The 17,700-nt window shown below is 44.1% G+C and overlaps 1 protein-coding gene across 2 annotated transcripts; it reads left to right on the top strand.

Annotated features, from left to right (window-relative positions):
- Positions 1-2,447: 2,447 nt before the first annotated feature.
- Positions 2,448-15,819, top strand: DDB2 (damage specific DNA binding protein 2; the record flags this gene model as incomplete). 2 transcript variants are annotated; one of them, XM_079537616.1, is made up of 11 exons in its annotated part: positions 2,448-2,524; positions 3,200-3,374; positions 5,306-5,436; positions 7,253-7,444; positions 10,079-10,245; positions 11,325-11,424; positions 12,802-12,979; positions 14,005-14,150; positions 14,424-14,588; positions 14,898-14,943; positions 15,593-15,819. In XM_079537616.1, the coding sequence occupies 10 exons, from the start codon at positions 3,209-3,211 to the stop codon at positions 15,817-15,819; spliced, it is 1,518 nt and encodes a 505-aa protein (XP_079393742.1). The 2 variants fall into 2 exon arrangements, with proteins under 2 accessions (XP_079393742.1, XP_079393743.1); XM_079537617.1 differs by lacking the exons at positions 2,448-2,524; positions 10,079-10,245 and adding an exon at positions 8,302-8,447 and having other exon boundaries at positions 3,209-3,374.
- Between the last annotated feature and the right edge of the window lie 1,881 nt (positions 15,820-17,700).

Genomic DNA, 17,700 nt, shown 5'->3' with positions numbered 1-17,700 from the left:
GCCTGAGGGGGTGGAAGGTGGCTCGGTGTGGAGGTCGCAGGTTCCCTGAGCCCCGTTGTCCTCGGAGCCCGTCCCTGTGTTCTGGATGAGGCACTGGTCGCTCTCCTGGAGGTGGGCAGCAGCTTCAGCACAGCGGCCCGCTCCCGCAGAGCTGACCGCTCACTTTCTCTTCTGGAAACCTTTCCCTAAGTAATCCAGACTCATCTTTCAGTGTCCCGGTCGAAGCCAGCTTTTTAGCAGTACCAGGGGCTGCGGGCCAGAGTTTCCATCCCCAGCGCCAGGCCTGGGTGGGGTTTGCCATGACGCCGGGGCAGAGCTCATAGCGGAGCTGCAGGGCCATGCTGGCCCCTCTCACCACTTTCAAAAGTCCTGAGACCTGGCTCCAGGGACCAGCTGTGCGTTCGTGGTGATGTTTATTCAATCAGCAGAGAAAGGAAAGAGTGAGAGAGGAAAAAGCACGCTATAAATCTGCACTGCCTCTGGAGTCCCTTCCCAGTGGGACTGGAAAGGTTTGTCTGGTCCTTGGAGTTAATCAGTGTTAAGGTTTAAGCATCAACTCTGTATTTTACTTAAAAATAATGTTAAAAAAATAATTTATTTGGCATAGATATTCCCTAATTCAAGTATGAGATATGAACACCACTATCAAATTTATGTAGATTAATAGGGTATAGAAAGAGCAAAAATCTGCTACTCCTTAATACTCTATGCCAGCATTTACCCAGCTTTCTGTTATACCAGTTGTGGTACAGATACCTCATGCACTGAGCATCTGAGATAATGCTTTCCACATGGGGTCTGCCTGCCCCCAGCACTAAGTGGCAACGGTACTGTGTAACACTGCTGCTTCGCTCCTTTCCCTCCTTCCCTCTAAGGCTGGAATATTGTAATATGGCTAATACAATAGCAATACTTTTTGTTTTTCTGGTCCAGGACAGCTTAGTAAAGATCACAGGCTAGAAAGAGGCCAGATAGCATGATACTTATTCTCTTTGCTCTCTTTGGGGTTGTATCTTTTTCCTTTTTTTTTTTTTTTTTCTTTTTTTTTTTCTTTTTTTCTTTTCTTTTTATCAGAATGTAGGCTTGCTTTCTTATGCAGGCCAAACTCAAGTTGTTGTAATGGTACTCTTTACATCACAGTCAGACTAAAGTAGCCAAAAATGTTCGTGCTTTGGAAAAAGGTCCTGGCAACAAGGAGGCAAAATACTGTCCAGTATTACAAATACCACAGAGATGACAGTCTTAGTCATAATATAGCTTTACCAAAGCTGGCAACAGGATGTCTTAATTCTGTGATAGAGAATTGAGGTCTGTAACTGACTGTATGTTGGACAGAAGGCACTGTGAAAACAAGGCTTGTACTCTGCCCAAGGGTAATCACACTCCTCTACCTTGGCTGCATACAGGAGTTTGAAGAGTGTGAGCCTATGCACACATGTGAGAATATTCTATTAGAATTACTCCTTCCCTGGCCATCTCAGAGTGCCACACCTGCTCAGTGCTGGCACGCCGATACCAATTGGTGGCACCCTGGGCTGGTGGCGTCTTCTGCGCATGGTTTGCGATCTACTGTTCTTGTCCTTAGTGAATAATGATTACGGAAATAATCTGATGACTCTCCAGAGAAAGCAAGCTCAGTGTTAGTAATTGATAGAAAATGCTAGCCATGACAGCTCAGTGAGGAAACACAAGGGCTGCTGTGCACATTCGCTGTGTGGGGAAGCAGATGAACACTAGTGGATGAAGGAGCAGGATGGGAAATGCACATCTCTGCTCAGATGAGCTGGGTCACAGCATCACAGCTTGCTTTGGGATTAATGAGTAGATCACTGAAAGCAACGTGAGGATTTCAGTGTTTCTGGCATGGAAATTACCCCTTGTAAAGTATGTAAAAACTAAAGATGTTCATGTTTATGCCATTGGTGATTTCTGGTCAACTCCTCAGATCCCAGCCCTGATGTCGAGACCCTGTGCACACCTGTGGCAGCACTGCTGACTGCCATCAAGACAAGGAGGATATTTTTCTGCAACAGTTTCCTTTCCTGTAAACCAGGCCTTTGTGGTACCCGAGGAAAGCAGGTGAGGACTACTTTCGATTACTGCCATTGCTACTTTTTGGTGGTGGGCATAGCTCTCAGGAGAGCGCTGTGCTGCAGAAGTGCTGTGTAAGAGCTGGCAATGCCAGTCAGGTTGGCGTATGCCTTCAAAACCCGGTTGTGTCGTCTGTCGGTGGGTTTTTGTAGGTCATTCTGACAGCTGCAGCATGCCGGCAGCTAACACAGCGTTGTTGCGGTTCAGCAGAAAAGCCCGGAGATTGGCTCTTCGTCGTAGTGGCGGCGAGCCCTGCCGAGCGGGGCCGAGGGGCGCAATGACCGCCGCCTCCGGGCTCCGTTCCGCTGCCGGGGCCGCCGGCCGCTGCTCCCCCCACTTCGCTCCCCGCCCCGGTTATGAAACCTCCGGGGAGGGGCCGGCTGCCGCCCGCCGTCCTCGGCGGCACTGGGGAGCGGAGGTCGGGGGAGCGCAGGTGAGAGCGGGGCGGCCCTGCGGAAGCCCAGCCGTGCGGGGATGGGAATTTGCGTTGCGGTTACCGCGGCCACGTCCGCGGCAGTCGCTCGCGACTCTTTAACCATCGGCATCGAGGAGGAGAGGCTGGGAGGGCCCTCCGCAGTCAGTGGGCCCACGGCGAGGAGCTGCCGGCTGCGAGCGTGTCTGGCGCTCAGAGCAGGAGCCCGAGCCGCGTATCGGGCTGTGAGCGGCCGCTGGGTAGGAAGTGTCGTCTGAACACGTGGTGGAAAAGCAGTCAGCCTTGACCGGCTTGGTAACGGCTCTGATCTCTTCCCTAGCGAAATCTGAAGAGCTTGCTGTGAGCCACCAGAGAAACAGTAGGGCATTATGTGGTTGCACAGATGTACTTTATGCAGATCTGTGGGTTTTAGGCTAAAACGTTCTGTAGAAGCACATCTGTCAAAACATACTCTAGTGTTTTAGGATGCATTCGTTTTCATGTGGGAACAAAGAAGAGCTTATTGAACCTGTTCCTTTCCCCAGCAGTGCGCAACAAAAAGCTACTGTCATCCCGATGAAAGGGGCACAAAGTACAGTTGCTACTTCCAGGCCACTGGGGTGTATTTCACTCCCGTTTTCCTCTGTCTTCTGTGTATGGCAGTCTTACCTTCCGTGCTTTGTTTGCTTTTAGTGGTCAGACAGAATGGCTCCAGTGAACCAGCCCAAGGACAAGAAGCATGAGAAGACATATTGGTCAGAAGAGGCAAAATCATCTGGGAAAAGGAAACTGGACTACGAAGGACTGGAGAATGTACCACTAGCAAAGAAATTGTTTTTGAGGAAAACATCCAAAGCCCAAGAGAAAATTGGTAACATTTCCTAAGGTTCTTACTCCCAGCCAGATATACCCTAAATCCCAGGCATTAACTAGTTGAAGAGAGAGGATGCCAAGAAACATGGTCAGATGCGAGATTTCAGATAGGGCTGTATATTGGAGGTATAACACAGACAGCACTAGGGTAGTACATCCTCCAATTATCTGTCTAGTTGCACTGTGTCTTTGTACACAAGTCTCGTTTTTCAGACTCTGTCCCTTGATAGAAGCCTGCTTACTGATATTACTGTCACAGTCCACTGCAGAGTGGTTAAGTTCCATGGAATTCCCAAGTTAGCAGACATCTGCTTTAGTGTAGGACAGACTGACCTTGGCCACATATCATTCTTTCTTCCATACAGTTCTTAATGCAGTTTCATGGTCATAAGTTTGGTGTTCTACAGCATGCAGCCTAAACTGGCCTTTCCACCTAATCCTTTGTATTCTAACTTTCTAAAGTGAGAAGGTATACTAAATACTTCCTACCTCTATGTTCAGATTAGACTGGACAGAATTTCCACTAATCACTTTTCATGTTCTTTTTCTTTCCCTCTGATTTGTAACTTAAAGATGTATTACATTTTTTATTGAAAGAGAGAGAAGTGATTTAAAGATGGTGGGAAAATCTGCAGTAACAAAAAAGTTGTTTAGACTTCAGTTATTGTAAGGATTGATTTTTACATATGTTGAAAAAAAAAATTCTCCTTGTATTTTTAGGACAGGTCCAGTTTCTTGCAATTGAAATCTGTTTTGAAAGGGTTTCTTACAGCAGATGCTAAACAGGCCTAGAATTTGTTCTTAATAACTTATCCTTTGAAATAAAACTGAATCTGAAAAAACTCCCCGTCACCTTTGAAGAAGGAACTGTGAATGTTAATTCTTCTGTGGGGAAAAAGAAAGGAATTAAAATATCAATCCTTCTGTTCCCATTTCAGCAGGTGTGGCGTGTTGGCTCTGTGTTGGCATGTGAATGTAGAGGCTTAGTCTTGCATTTCTGCATTTCTTAGCTCCAGGGTTGCATTAAAGGAAGATTTTGTTCAGGTTCTAATTGCATGGAATGATATGTATGATGTTGCTCTTCTGTTTCTTCATTAATGCCTTTACATTAAAGTAGCTTTTTTGTTCTTTAAGAAAGGCATCTTTCCCATTTGACACCTAGATCTGTTGGAGTGTTACAGACAATTGCCATGGGGATGATTAGATCACAGACGTGGGACTGAGCAGATCTTGTTTTTATGTAAAGGTCCCTGAAGATAAAACTTGGAACATGGACAGAACGTAGAAGCATGCTGTGCTTTCAGCAAAAACCACCCTGAACAGAAAGGTTTTCACGCAATGAGGCGTCAGCAAGTCTATTATCAAAAACAAAACTCACAGTGCTCTGGACAGACTCTATGAGCTACAGCACAAGCAGATAGAAAATTCTAATTCACATACAGGCATTTCAGGAACTGCATGGGAAGTCATGTTACTACGCTTTGGGAGTTTTCAGATGTAACCTTTTTGACTGATCTTCCACCATACACATGGGCTCATCCCCTCCCATCATGTATTTCCAGGTTGTTGGAGCTTTAGATAGATTCCAAGTATGAATCACTCAGGTTCTATACTGTCCCAGAGATGCACCACCAGAAGCTTTGCTTTCATCCTCTCTTTGTCTTTCTGGCAAATCTTTGATGAGGAAAAGGAAGATTTAATGTGCAGAGGTGCACACAAAGCTCTGGCAGCCTATGGGAAGCGCTGGACTCCATAGGCTGCAGAGGCTGCTTGCAACTTAGGCATGTTTCGAGTCTTTTTTCTTGTGGCTGAAGCTTGTCATGAATTTAACAGAATATGCGGATGTTTTCCCACGTTGTTTAGTGAATGAACACAATGGGCATTGGGCACTGGCTCTCAGTAACTTTCACTCATTTTCCTCTCTGGCAGGTTGGAATAGTGGTGGGACTGTGATGAAAAATACCAGAGCCTTTTTCCATCAGCCAAAATGGCAGTGCAGCATTGTTCATTATGTCTACCAGAACATGCTGGGAGGCTCCATCCGGGCACAGCTCAGGCAGGTGAGGAGTTCCTCCTTATGACACATTAAACATCTCATCTCTGTACAAAAAAAAATAAAAATATTTTGAACACAAGTGAGGAGACTTTAAAGAGGTTTAATGCTCACATACACAGTTTGTGGCTCCAAATCTGGCATACTCTTGTGTTTCTTAGTCCTGTAAAATGCCAGTACTGGGATGACTGTCCCTTTCAGTTGAAGTAGCCTTGTTGCAACATTTTATCCTGTATTCATTCTGTGCTTCTTTTAATTATATTTAAACTGTGCTCACTACTATTTAGGTTATTGCACAGTGCTGCCTTTGCACGCTGATGTAACTGTTTTGTCATATTATTTTTGCATCTGCTCTGCTTCTCTAATCATGTATAATTTAGTGTTGATTTCTCTTTTTCACAGACAAATTCCCTCAAGTCCATAATCTTTTTCCTAATTTTCAGAGTCACGCTCCTTTCATTTGAAAGTTAACTTTTTCTGTGATATCCATAGGTGGGAAGCACCTAGACTAGCTTTATCTTTCAGATGTTTTGTTTATTTTAAGTATCAAAATGCTAAAGAAATCGCCATCATCACCCAAGCAGTACCTGTTCCTCAGCTGAATAACAACAGAGTTGTGTTATGGTTCTTCATTCTCTGTTTTGCTCTTGTTCACTCTTATGCTGTATTGTTGTGCTTCAAGCGGTTTAGATGGAAGGCTGTATTATTGTACCTCTAGGTGATGAATAATATTTCAGGATGCTCAGTGCAGGCATAGCCATCAGTTTCTTTTTCTGGTGGGAGATGTGTTCTCCTCCATTGTGTCAGCTGCCACTATCAATAGAAGATGGGGAACAAAAGGAAACAGCATAGCCCTGCTGAAAAGGATTTGGGGTAGTGGTGGATGGCAAGCTGGACACGAGCCTGCAGTGTGCCCTTGCAGCCCAGAAAGCCAGTTGTATTCTGCACTGCATCAAGAGAAGCAAGGTCAGCAGGTCGAGGGAGGTGATCTTGCCCCTTTACTCTGTGTTGATGAGACATCACCTGGAGTACTGCGTCCAGTTGTGGACAGGCACAGGAAAGATGCACATCATGATCAGAAGAGGGCCACAAAAATGGCCCAAGGGATGGACCACCTCCCCTACATGGACAGGCTGAGAGAGCTGGGACTGTTCAGCCTGGAGAACAGAAGGCTCCAGGGAGACATGGGAGTGGCCTTCTTGTGTCTAAAGGAGGGGCTACAAGAACGAAGGGGATAGACTCTTTAGCAGGGTTATTGTGATAGGAAAAGGGAAAATGGTTTCAAACTAAAAGAGAGGAGATCTAGATTGGATATAAAGATGTTGTTTTTTACAGTAATGGTGAGGCACTGGAGCACGTTGCCCAAGGGGGTGGTGGATGCCCCATCCCTCGAGACATGCAAGGTCAGGCTGGATGGGGCTCTGAGCACTGTGATCTATCTCTGGGTGTCCCTGTTCATAGCAGGGGAGTTGATCTAGATGACCTTTTGGGGTCTCTTCCAGCTCAAATGATTCTATGATTCCCCCTTGTTTAATATTAGTTATCATGCTATTTTAACTCAACCTAAAATACTTAGCCCCCTGCACGTCATTTGAAGTATGTATCTCATGTCTGTTATTTTTGAGAACTATAGCTGATGTGGTTTTGTGTGGTCACAGGCTGCTTGCCTGGGGAACAGTGTGTTCTCTTCATTGCATGGAGGGACTTAGCATTTTGTGTGAGTGTGCTAAGGCTGGTGGTGATTAGGAATTGTTAGCACTCTGCATTCAGAGATATTCAGGGATCCCTACAGAAGTTATTATTCTCTTTTATCTTTGTAACAGTGTCTACAGCTGCCCTTTCTGCGTTCTCTGACCTCATACCGCCTGTTTCGAACAGCAAGTCCTTTTGACAGGAGAGTGACTTGCCTGGAGTGGCATCCAACACACCCCAGTACTGTAGCTGTTGGTTCCAAAGGTGGAGACATCATTCTTTGGGACTATGAAGTACTTACTAAAACCTGCTTCATAAAAGGGGTAAGTCTCTGCGTGTGTGGAATAGGAAGGAATGGAAGACTGAAGCACGACCAAATATTTGCAAAAATGACATCTGTTGTGAGATGTGCATAAAGGCCCAAAACTGAAATGGAGATTGAGGAGTAGCATAACAATTGAAATGTACCAGCAAGTCATTCTTTAGTTCCAGATTGTTCTAGTGCTGGGGAAAACAGAGATGTATGGATTAAAGTCATAATGAAACAATACTTGGTGTGTGTTCAGTGAGAAAATAAGTCAGCAACTGGCAAAATAGTAATTTTAAAGGGATGCCAGAAACAAGTACTCAAAGGAAGTCTGTCTTAGGTCTTGATCTTTTTCACCTTTTATTGTGTCAGATGAAGGAGAAAACATCTTTGAGTGGAGAGTGGAGAAGTCTCTTGATCTGAAGTGAAAAGCTGAACTACAATGGGTGACTTACATAGCTGGCATGCCCATGTTACTATATTCAGCCACTGTCATTCCTACCGAGACTTGAAGAGACTCTTAACTTTTGTCCTTTTGTAAATTAACATAGCTGTATGCTGGGGGGGGGATATATCTTCCCAGAATTCCAGAGTCATCTTTCTCTTTTTAATGCTGTGGTGCCAGCCAGCCAAGGAATACATTACCTGGGGACTGGAGGAGTTACAGTTTTATTCTGTGGAGGGGCGGCTGCCCAGACAGCTGCCATGTGGGAAGACATGGTGGTTGGTATGGTTGTCTTTGCCTCCTGGAGGGCTGTACTGTGTTTCTCTGTTGCTGTTAAGAAATAGCAGTGAATGCAGATTTAGAGAATGCGCTTCCCTCCTTCCCCATCACTCAGTGGATTTTTCTCTTGTTCATCCCCTTCCTTGTAGATGGGAGCTGGAGGGGCCATCACAGGAATGAAGTTTAACCCTTTTAACCCTAGTCAGCTGTACACTTCATCAGTTGCCGGCAGTACCATCCTGCAGGATTTTAATGGCAATACTTCCCGGGTCTTCACCATCACCGAGAACTGGGAGTAAGAAATACAGCAATGTTTTGGGCTTCCAGGAGCACTATAAAAAAAAAAGAGAGAGAAAGGGAGATGCTTGACTCTATATATGGGAGCGGGGTTTCTTCTCCATATTCATCTCCTTTGTCCTCTGAACTTCAGTGCTGTTCTCTGTAGTCCAGGAAGACTCAGTCTCTTTATTTTTCTCTGAAATGGGGTGGTGGGTAGGAGAGAGCTTTTCTTCATTAAGGGGGGGGCTGTAGATGCTTGCTTGCTTACTACTTGTTACACAAGGGAGTGTGGGTTGTGCCAGTGGGTTTCTTCAGCTGTAAGTTCCGTAACTCTGCCCTGGGGACTTTCTAACCTCTTGACCTGGTGCAGTGCTGCTCACTGCCAGATGATTTTTTGCTGAGCAATTTCTTGTGCCCCCGGTACTTCTCCACTAACACCACTGCCTTCAAGTGGTGTCATAAGGATTCTTCTGATTCATTCCACCTAACTTTCAATGCTTACATAAAATGCCAAAACTAAGAGTCAGTGGAATGAGGAGATGAATCTCTAGAGGCAATTCTATCTGCCCGTGCTTAGAATCACCCTCTCAGTCTATTCTGTGGACCTACGAGGAAGCCTGAGCTCTTCAATTAGTTAATTCTGCTCAGTGTTGAAAGCTAAGTGAGGAGAAATTGGGTTAGACTGCTCTTTACATTTCTCCACCTGGCTATTTCTGGTAGCATCTTTTGTGGTTGGTTTCCAATCTGGCTGTTCCAGCTGCACTCTTGTCTTCAAACAGAAGGTGATCCTTAGTGGTGCTGAGATGACTAGCTAGGTGAACAAGGCGGGATAGACCTTGTTCTGGACCCACCCTGGGACAAGATCTTGTATCCCAATGGAATGCCTATCAGAGTTATGCCTAGATACACCATCCTTCTTCCACTACTGTGAGGGCAGACAGGCTCTGTAACTGGGCCTTTTCTTGTCTCCCCTGGCCTCTTAACAGCTAATATTTACAGTGCATCTTTGTTAAATAGCTGCTGTGTGAGCATCAGAGTGACACTTGAGTACCAGAGTTTGGGGACTCCCAGTCAGCATCCTTGTTTTCCATCTTTGTTTCTATAGGGTTTCCACGTTTCCCCAGAGGACAGGCTGGGAGAAAACAGCTCTGGCATGAGGTTCTTGTGCCTTGTAGTTAGCAGTAGGATTTCTCTTGGCACTACTCTTGTTTTTCCTGGGGAGACCTTGAGTAAGACCAGATAAAGCAATGGAAGTAGCCTGTGGTGAACTGGTAAATGAAGACAGTGTAAGAAAGCTTAATGCAGGGTTGTCATAAGATTTTATGTGGTTTCTGCATGGAATAATGTTGTATTTTTCTTGTAATCTCCTAAGCTGGTCTGAGTGAGGTGGTTCACTGCACATTTGTCCTGCACCCAGTGCAGAGGAAGCAGTGCTGCTAATGAGGTTTGCAGCCCAAAGCAATGGGGCTGAACCTACAGATACAGAATGTATGTGTGGAAACAGATCAGAAAGTTCTTGTGAGTGTCCCCTGCCAGAAAGCTGTGCATTGCACCTGGAGAATCCTGCAGCGTGTTCCAGAAAGATGGGTTGTATTAAGATTTTTTCCACTCTAACCTTGATACCATTTGGCTTTGTATGTATTCCAGAAAGGGCCAGGAGATTCTCTTGGAGACATCAAGTTCAGTCCTTATGAGGCAGTGAAGCTTTATGTGGCATCAGGGGATGGCACCCTAAGTCTGCAGGACCTTGAGGGCAGAGCGGTGCAGGTGATCTCCCGTGCCCCGGACTGTGGCCATGAGAACCATAACGTTTGGTGAGGAAGGAGCAGAGTGAGGTTGAATCTCTGCTCTGTAATGCTGTGTTAATGCTGTGGCTCTGGTCATGTGAATGTACACTTCTTTGGAGGTTTTAGGAGATTCTTGATATGAACTGGTCTTGTGAGGGAGCTCACAGGTAGGCTCCTGGGCCCCACTCCAGCACTACAGGGTGGGTGATAAGCCAGGCAGCCACAAGGCTTTTAGCTTTTGCGGTAGCTGAGTACGCTGATCCACCTTCTGGTGTTGCTTTCTGGTGACACCATCTCCCATCTTGTAGATACTGACAGTGCTTCACTGTATAATGTACAGAAAGTCTTCTCTTCTTTGTGATCAGTGTTTTGTGTTTTCTGTGTGCAACTCAGGCAGGATAGGAATTCCAAAAAAGCCTTTCTTCAGAATCTGAATTTCATCTTACTGGGTTTACCCTACTGTCCTGTGAAGAGTTCAGGCTCACCATGCTAATTTCTTCCATCTTGAATTCAAGAATAATTTAGCCCTGCAAGTGAAACTTTTCCAAATTCCAAAAGGAACACAGCTTTACTCTCGTTGGGCCTACCCCCCCAGCAGAGCTGTGGCTAAGAAGAATGTCTTTATCAGATAAGCCTCTATTCATGTTTTTTTCTAGGAGCATAAAGTTCAGATAGTTTAGAAATGCAATTTTCTAGTCCAGAGCTCTTGTTTTTTTCTTTTCCGTTGCTTCCTGTTTTGTGGAAAACCTTTTTAAAAGCCATTTCTATATATTTGCCAGTGTCACTTGGGTGTGTCCATGTGAAGTTTCTGAATGACTTTTCAGCTTCTATTATATTCCACTGTCCCAACATGCCACACTCCCATCTATTGAGCACTTCATAGATGCCTTAGGAATTATTTCATATTCAGTCACCAGAAGCTAGCATTGCTGATAAGCCACCCTCTTTCCTGCTGTTCAGGGCCATACCATCAGATCAGAGAGAGGATGACAGATGCAATCTGTTTCATTCTCCTTTGTCAGAGACAGGGATAAGGTGTGAACTAGAGCTCTGCTGCCTTCACCTGCCTGTGGGAGGTAGCACTGATTTTGTCTCTTTCCTTCTAGTTGCTGGTACTGCAGTGTTGATGTTTCTGCAAGCTGCCGTACTGTGGTGACAGGTGATAATTTGGGCAATGTGGTCCTGCTCAGCACTTCTGGTGAAGAGGTTAGTATGGCTTCACTAAGTGTTTTTTTGGGGGGGAGTCTTCATGGCTTGTGTTCTTTTTTCCAGGCCCCTGTAGTGTAGGAAAGTACAAGTGCCTTGCAGTTGAGAAGATGAGTCTGCCACTGTTTAGGTGGTGAGATTGTTTGTGCTTCTGCCAACTGGCACTGTAATAACAATTTTCAGACAGGAACTGTGTGATGTGCTGCCCCTTCCTTCAGGGTATTTCATGCTGGGCAGAGTAATTACAGGGCAACCTGTAATACATACATAAATGCCCTCTGCCAGCAACCTTCATGCTTCCAAAAGCAGTGCACTGGTGGAGGTCGTTTGGTGGATACTGCTGTGATAGATACCCTTCTGCAAGTACGCAACAGCAGTTCAGTGAATGTTGGGATAGAAATTGCACTACTGCTGTTAGGCAGGAGAGGGCAGGCACAGCCAGACTGGAGTTGTGCAGAAACCTATTAGAGAACAGACTTGGAGTTGGTCCTGCTTATAAGAACCTGCTGTACTGTCAGACTGGAATTACCATTTCTCCTGCCTACAGGGGTAACATCAAGGGTAAGAACTTACTGCCCAGTGTGCTGTGGCCAGAGGCAGTTGTATAAATTAGTGAGCAGAATTATAAATACTCTGTATGAGTTGTGCTCGTTCTAAGCTAGTTGTTCCATTTTTTTTCTTCTGAAAGAATGTGACAAAAGTCTTTTCTTCACTTGGCAGATACCCATTAGATAGATGATCTCCCAATAGAGATGATGGACCAACTTCACTCAGTTGATTAGAAATAATCTTTTGGTGTCCAGTATAAATGTATCCATAGCCAGTTTGTGTCTACTTGATCTTGATAATTGAAATATTTTGCTTCCTTTATGTTTAATTTTCTGATATATTTCTAGAAGCCAATTACATCCTCTGTCATCTTTCATTTTTATTAAAATAAAGAAAGCAAATTTTTTGTATCTTCACCAAAGCAGTTCTCTTCCTTCTTGTTGTTGTGTTGGCAGCTCATCTGTGTATCAGTTCCAGTTGTTTTAGTCTTTCTGTCAGTGGAAAACTGGTACTGCATGAAGTGTTCCAGATGAGGTCTTGCTTTGTACCGTGGTACTAATACTTTCCTCAGTGAACCAGGGATTGCATTTTTCTTTCCTGTAGCTGTAATAAATTGATGGATTAGAGATTCCTCCAGAACTGAATAGTTCCAAGGTCACTTTTCTCCATTCTTGCTCCCACAAGGTAAACTCCTAGTGTATTGTAGTCGGTTTTATTTTATTCTCTAAATGTCTGGCCTCTTTACTCTGCACTAGTAGATTTTTCTTCAATTTCTCTACTCTAGCTCATGATTTTTTTTTTTCCTGTGTGATTTTCTATTTGCTGCAGATTTGGAGGCTGAAACTGCACAAGAAGAAAGTGACTCATGTGGAGTTTAACTCTCGATGTGAGTGGTTATTGGCCACAGCATCTGTGGATCAGACAGTTAAAATCTGGGACCTCAGAAACATTAAAGACAAAGCAAATTTTCTTCACGTACTTCCTCATGACAAACCTGTCAATGCAGGTGAGTTCCTGAGATAAGGATTTTGTTGCATGTATGTCTACTGAGTCTCCCATCCGTGTATTTTTATTGCTTTCTTTTTCATCTGAGTCTGTATCCAAATTATTTTGGATTCTGTCTTGCTTTTATTCCACAAAACCATGAGATGGTGTTCTTGTTTTGCAGCAAACCTCAATACAATCAGATGCAAATTGTTCAAGTTCCATGTAATTTTTAAATGCAAACATTGAACATTAACATATCTAAGAGTGCTTTGGGAGAAGGTTAATGTAACTATAAAAAAAGGCTAACCTGTTTTTTTTTTTTTTTTTTTTCCACCTTCTGAGTAAATTATTTTTAATTGCTGTTAGTGGTATTAGTGGTAGAAGCATACTTAAATGTTTTGTTCTGTTTATGATAGGCAGCTTACAGCTTAGTACTTCCTAAGGTATTGCCCTTCAGGTTTAGTAGACAGTGTGGTTTCATGGCAGCTTAAACAGATCTGAAGAGGGCTGCCTTGGAGGTTTCCCCCTACACTCAGCCATATGCTGCAATCTGTTCTTGTGCTGGCTTTTGTGTTCAGAGGCTGTGTATGGCAAGACGGGGTAGAGATCGAACCTGAGAAAAGCAGATCTGAATATACTGGGACAGTCCCTTTGATAAAAGCAGGATATGGGAGTTAGGGAACTGTTCCTTGACTGCAGTTCTGCCAGTTTGTATCCATCTGTGCCGTGTGTCTTTTGTCATCTTCATATCTCATGTACTTGTGACTTTCTATCTGAGTGAACAGGTTCCTTTGTTTGCAGTGTTTGTTTACGTGACTCTAAAATGAGAATAGTGATTCTCCCTGTGTAACCCAGTGTGGTAGGTTTCAACTTACTGTAAGAGCTGTGAGTTTGCTTGAGATGGGTGAAGCCTTGTCTCTTGAGATGCACAGCCACATTCATATCCTTAGTAAAAAGAGTTTATGGTTTTCCAGACAAATATGACTTCTGTGTTTCATGTCAATCACAGCATTGTGATCTTTGGCTTACTGTCCCCCTCTCTAGCTTACTTCAGCCCAACAGATGGTGCCAAGCTGCTGAGCACAGACCAGCGCAATGAAATCAGGGTTTACTCATGTTCAGACTGGACCAAGCCTCAGCATCTGATCCCACACCCACATCGGCAATTCCAGCACCTCACACCTATTAAGGCAAGTTAAGTTGCTATTGTTTGAGAAGAGTATTGCTGCTGGTGCTAGCAGCAGGCTTTAAAATAAATGATCTGGTTTCTGGTCAGGATATAACACTGGTGGGTGGATGTTCATACTTCTGCAACTCTTGCAGAGCACCTTCTGAGGACTCTCCTGTTGCTCAGGCCGTGGGTGGGATGCCCAGGCTGCTGCTCGCACTGCTGGCTGTCTGCTGTGCATCAGCATCAGCTCTGCCCTGCTCTCTGACTCTCCATTGCTCTGTTCTATGACTAGGCAACATGGCATCCTCGCTATGATCTCATTGTAGTGGGTCGCTATCCAGACCCGAAGTTCCCAGGCTACACAGTGAATGAGCTGAGAACTGTTGATATATTTGATGGAAACACCGGGGAGATGGTTTGTCAGCTCTATGATCCGAATGCATCTGGTATAATCTCGGTGAGTTGGGCACTGCAGCTAAAAGTATTTCTGAGTATTGATATGCAGCCAAGAGAGAGGTTTCAGGGATTAGAACAACAGGAATGTCTGCTTTACTTGTGACAGACTCATGCTCTCATGGGGTTATGACTGCTGGCTAAAGCTGCTGACTCGAGCAGGGCTGTTCTGTGGTCATCTGTAGGTTTCCTGTGATGCTCTTTAGGGAACATTCTGCTTTCCAGATTGTTGCCATTATATAAACAGTGGTGCTTTTATGCCTCTGTTATATAACCAATGATGCTCTTACAGACTCGTTTTGTCTATTTTCAGCTGAATAAATTTAACCCTATGGGAGACACACTAGCCTCTGGCATGGGTAAGTAAAAAGAATTCCGGAACATTAAGCTCCTGGAAAAGGGCAGGCTTGTTTCTCAGAGACTAAACAAGTTGCAAGTATGGGTTTCCTAAATCCCATTCACTAGTAGTCCTTTACAGTTTCCTATACGTGTAAAAGGAAATCAAGAGCTTCTTAGTATTCTTCCACTTCGGCGGTTATGAAACAGGATGTTTCCGGGAGAGTCAGAAGCCATCCCTGGGCCAGAAGCTGCTGCCATCTGCTGGCCATGAAATTGTTCCAGAAAACAGGACGGGGAGAAAAAAGGCTTTTTCCGACTAGGCTGTAGCACTTTCCCTTTATTTGATTCATTTTCCAGGCTTCGGAGTAGAGTATTTGTTTTTTCCTAGGCTGTGTGAGATTATGGGAGCTGACTATAGGTTTGTGGTTTATAGTTGTGACAGATAAGACTAGAAATTACTTGATTACAGATCTCAATTAGAGCAGAATTCTGTGGGCCACCTAGAGATTGTCTGCAATACAAATATTTGCATCATCTATACTGTGTAAGTGTCTTAGAACAGACAAAATATTTTGAATTTCTGGCATCAAAGTGACATGGCCTTTGGTGCTATATTTTTATAAAAAATTTCTGATGTACAAAACATAATGTTTTTGTTTTTCCTCTCAGGCTTTAATATTCTGATCTGGAGCCGGGAGGAGATGGTGATGAAGAAGCAAGAACATCTTTTGAAAGCCATGACTGAGCAGGGGATCGGGAGCCGGAGTTTGTCCAGACGTGGAGGGCAGAGACAGGCAAACCCTGGGACAAGCAAACTCAAAGCTAAGTTATTGTCTTGGGAAGTGGAAGAGATGGGAACAAAACCCAAAGATTCTAAATCACGGGGAAGGAAGTGAAAAGGGATCTATATAACCGATAGAGTATTTTGATCCTTTTTTGATCATAGAAGACAAATTCAGTGATGGCAGTGGGCACAATAGGCATTGCAGGGCATTAGCCTTCTACTTTGTCCTTCCTCCCTAGATCTGATCTTGCTTCTGTGATTCTCTGCTTCTCCTTCTAGAGTTGCCAGTGGAGTTACCACTTAATTTCTGAGGCATTTCAGAGTTTCTAAGGAAAATTCAGAGATGTTTTCAGATCCTGCTGAAGTCACTGCTTCCAGCCTGCTTGTTATCATTAACAGTGCGATAACAGGATATTATCTCCTGTAGTCTGCTGTGGAGCAGCTCGTGATGAGGTCTCCAGACTGTTTTAGTCAAATTGAGCTGAGGAAACCTTTGTTAGCAAGATTCACGTCTTGAAAGGTAGAATGTTCACAAGGGTGAGGTGATGGATAGCTTGAGTGAGTTAAGGAAACACCAGCCTTTCCCATCTGCAAGCTTCTTGCAGCATGTGCTGTCAAAAACCTCAGGCTAAGTCTATTCTGAACCTGCAGCTATTTAACTAGACCATGAAGAACATTATGATGCCATACCTCTTTATCTGCCTTGTGGGATGCATAGGCAATATAGAGCTAAGAACCTACTGATTCTTTGTCTTCAGAACTCTAGGCATTTTTTTGCTACCAGTTAAGTATTTTTTTTCACCCATGCCAGCGTGCCTCAGAATGTTGGGTGTGTTGTTAAGCAGAAACAAGGGATTTCTTTCACATGCCTCTTTTCAGAGTCAGACCTCACAACTGCTGTTAAACTGAAAAAATCTGCTTTTTCTGGTTTGTTTATAAAGCTGTCTGGGAGCCTTGCTCCAGAAGTTGATGAGCAGGCTTTAGACCTGCTGAGATTCCCTGTGTTCACTTAATAGTTTTACAGCTTTGATATAAATAAAAGTTTTGTACTAAACTGAAGTACTTCTCTGATATAAAATGGGTGCTGTGAGTATTCTGCTGAACTGTTTTTATCTGGGAGGTTAGAAGGTATTAATCTTTCTGCTGGAGAACTATGAGAACTAGAACTGATTTTTCTATCTGTCATAATGCCGTATCTGCAACAGACCCTTCCCAGTTGGACAGGCTGCATTATAAGCTGTACATATGCATGGTTGCTACCAGCCAAACAACTTTGTTTCAATTCTCACTTTGCTCTAGTAAACAAGGAATTTACCTTGGAAGGGGATATACTAAGTTATCCCTGTTTTCTAATGGTGAGCTGGGTTTAACCCTGTGAAATCTTAAAGAGGAAGAATAAAGTTCAGTGTGAATTTGATTTTAATGATGAAAAGGAAATGTACTGAAACAATTACAGAAAGTCATTCACAGTCAGAATGTCATTATCATCATGGAAACCTTTTTTCTGCATGTGCAAAATTTGCTGTCTTTAAAAATAACAGGTCTGGTCCCTTAAATGCACTTTCTATTACCTCTTTTTTTTTTTTTTTTGTGCCTGTTCACACAGGCTTTTGCTTTATGACTGCCTCACTGTGCAGCAAACCTAGATTACATCTTCAGAGGACAAAAAGGTGAGGAAGATGCTGAGAACAGCAAGCTGCTACTGCTGATTCAGAGTTCCCATGCTGGCAGATGGCAATTATGGTGTGGGGAAAAGTCCCAAGGAAATGTCGTTAGCCTAAGCACTCGCTTCTGCCGCCAAGAAGGAAAGGGAACTGCAGCAGAAAAGGAACTAAAACTGGGAAGTGAATGTGCAGCATCACCATGTGAAGAGCCTGTGCTGGTGCCTGCCACAGTCTCTCATCTTCTGCCAGAAGCTGTGAGGCAGGTGGTGAGCACTTGGCAGTTGCAGTGTGCAGAGAGGCCCACAGCTTCCATCCAGCTTGCCTGGAGA

Source organism: Tetrao urogallus (genome assembly GCF_951394365.1).
Source record: "Tetrao urogallus genome assembly, chromosome: 6".
NCBI classification, from domain to species: domain Eukaryota; kingdom Metazoa; phylum Chordata; class Aves; order Galliformes; family Phasianidae; genus Tetrao; species Tetrao urogallus.
The sequence above is the reverse complement of the archived record's forward strand: the minus strand, read 5'-3'. Positions and strand labels throughout refer to the sequence as shown.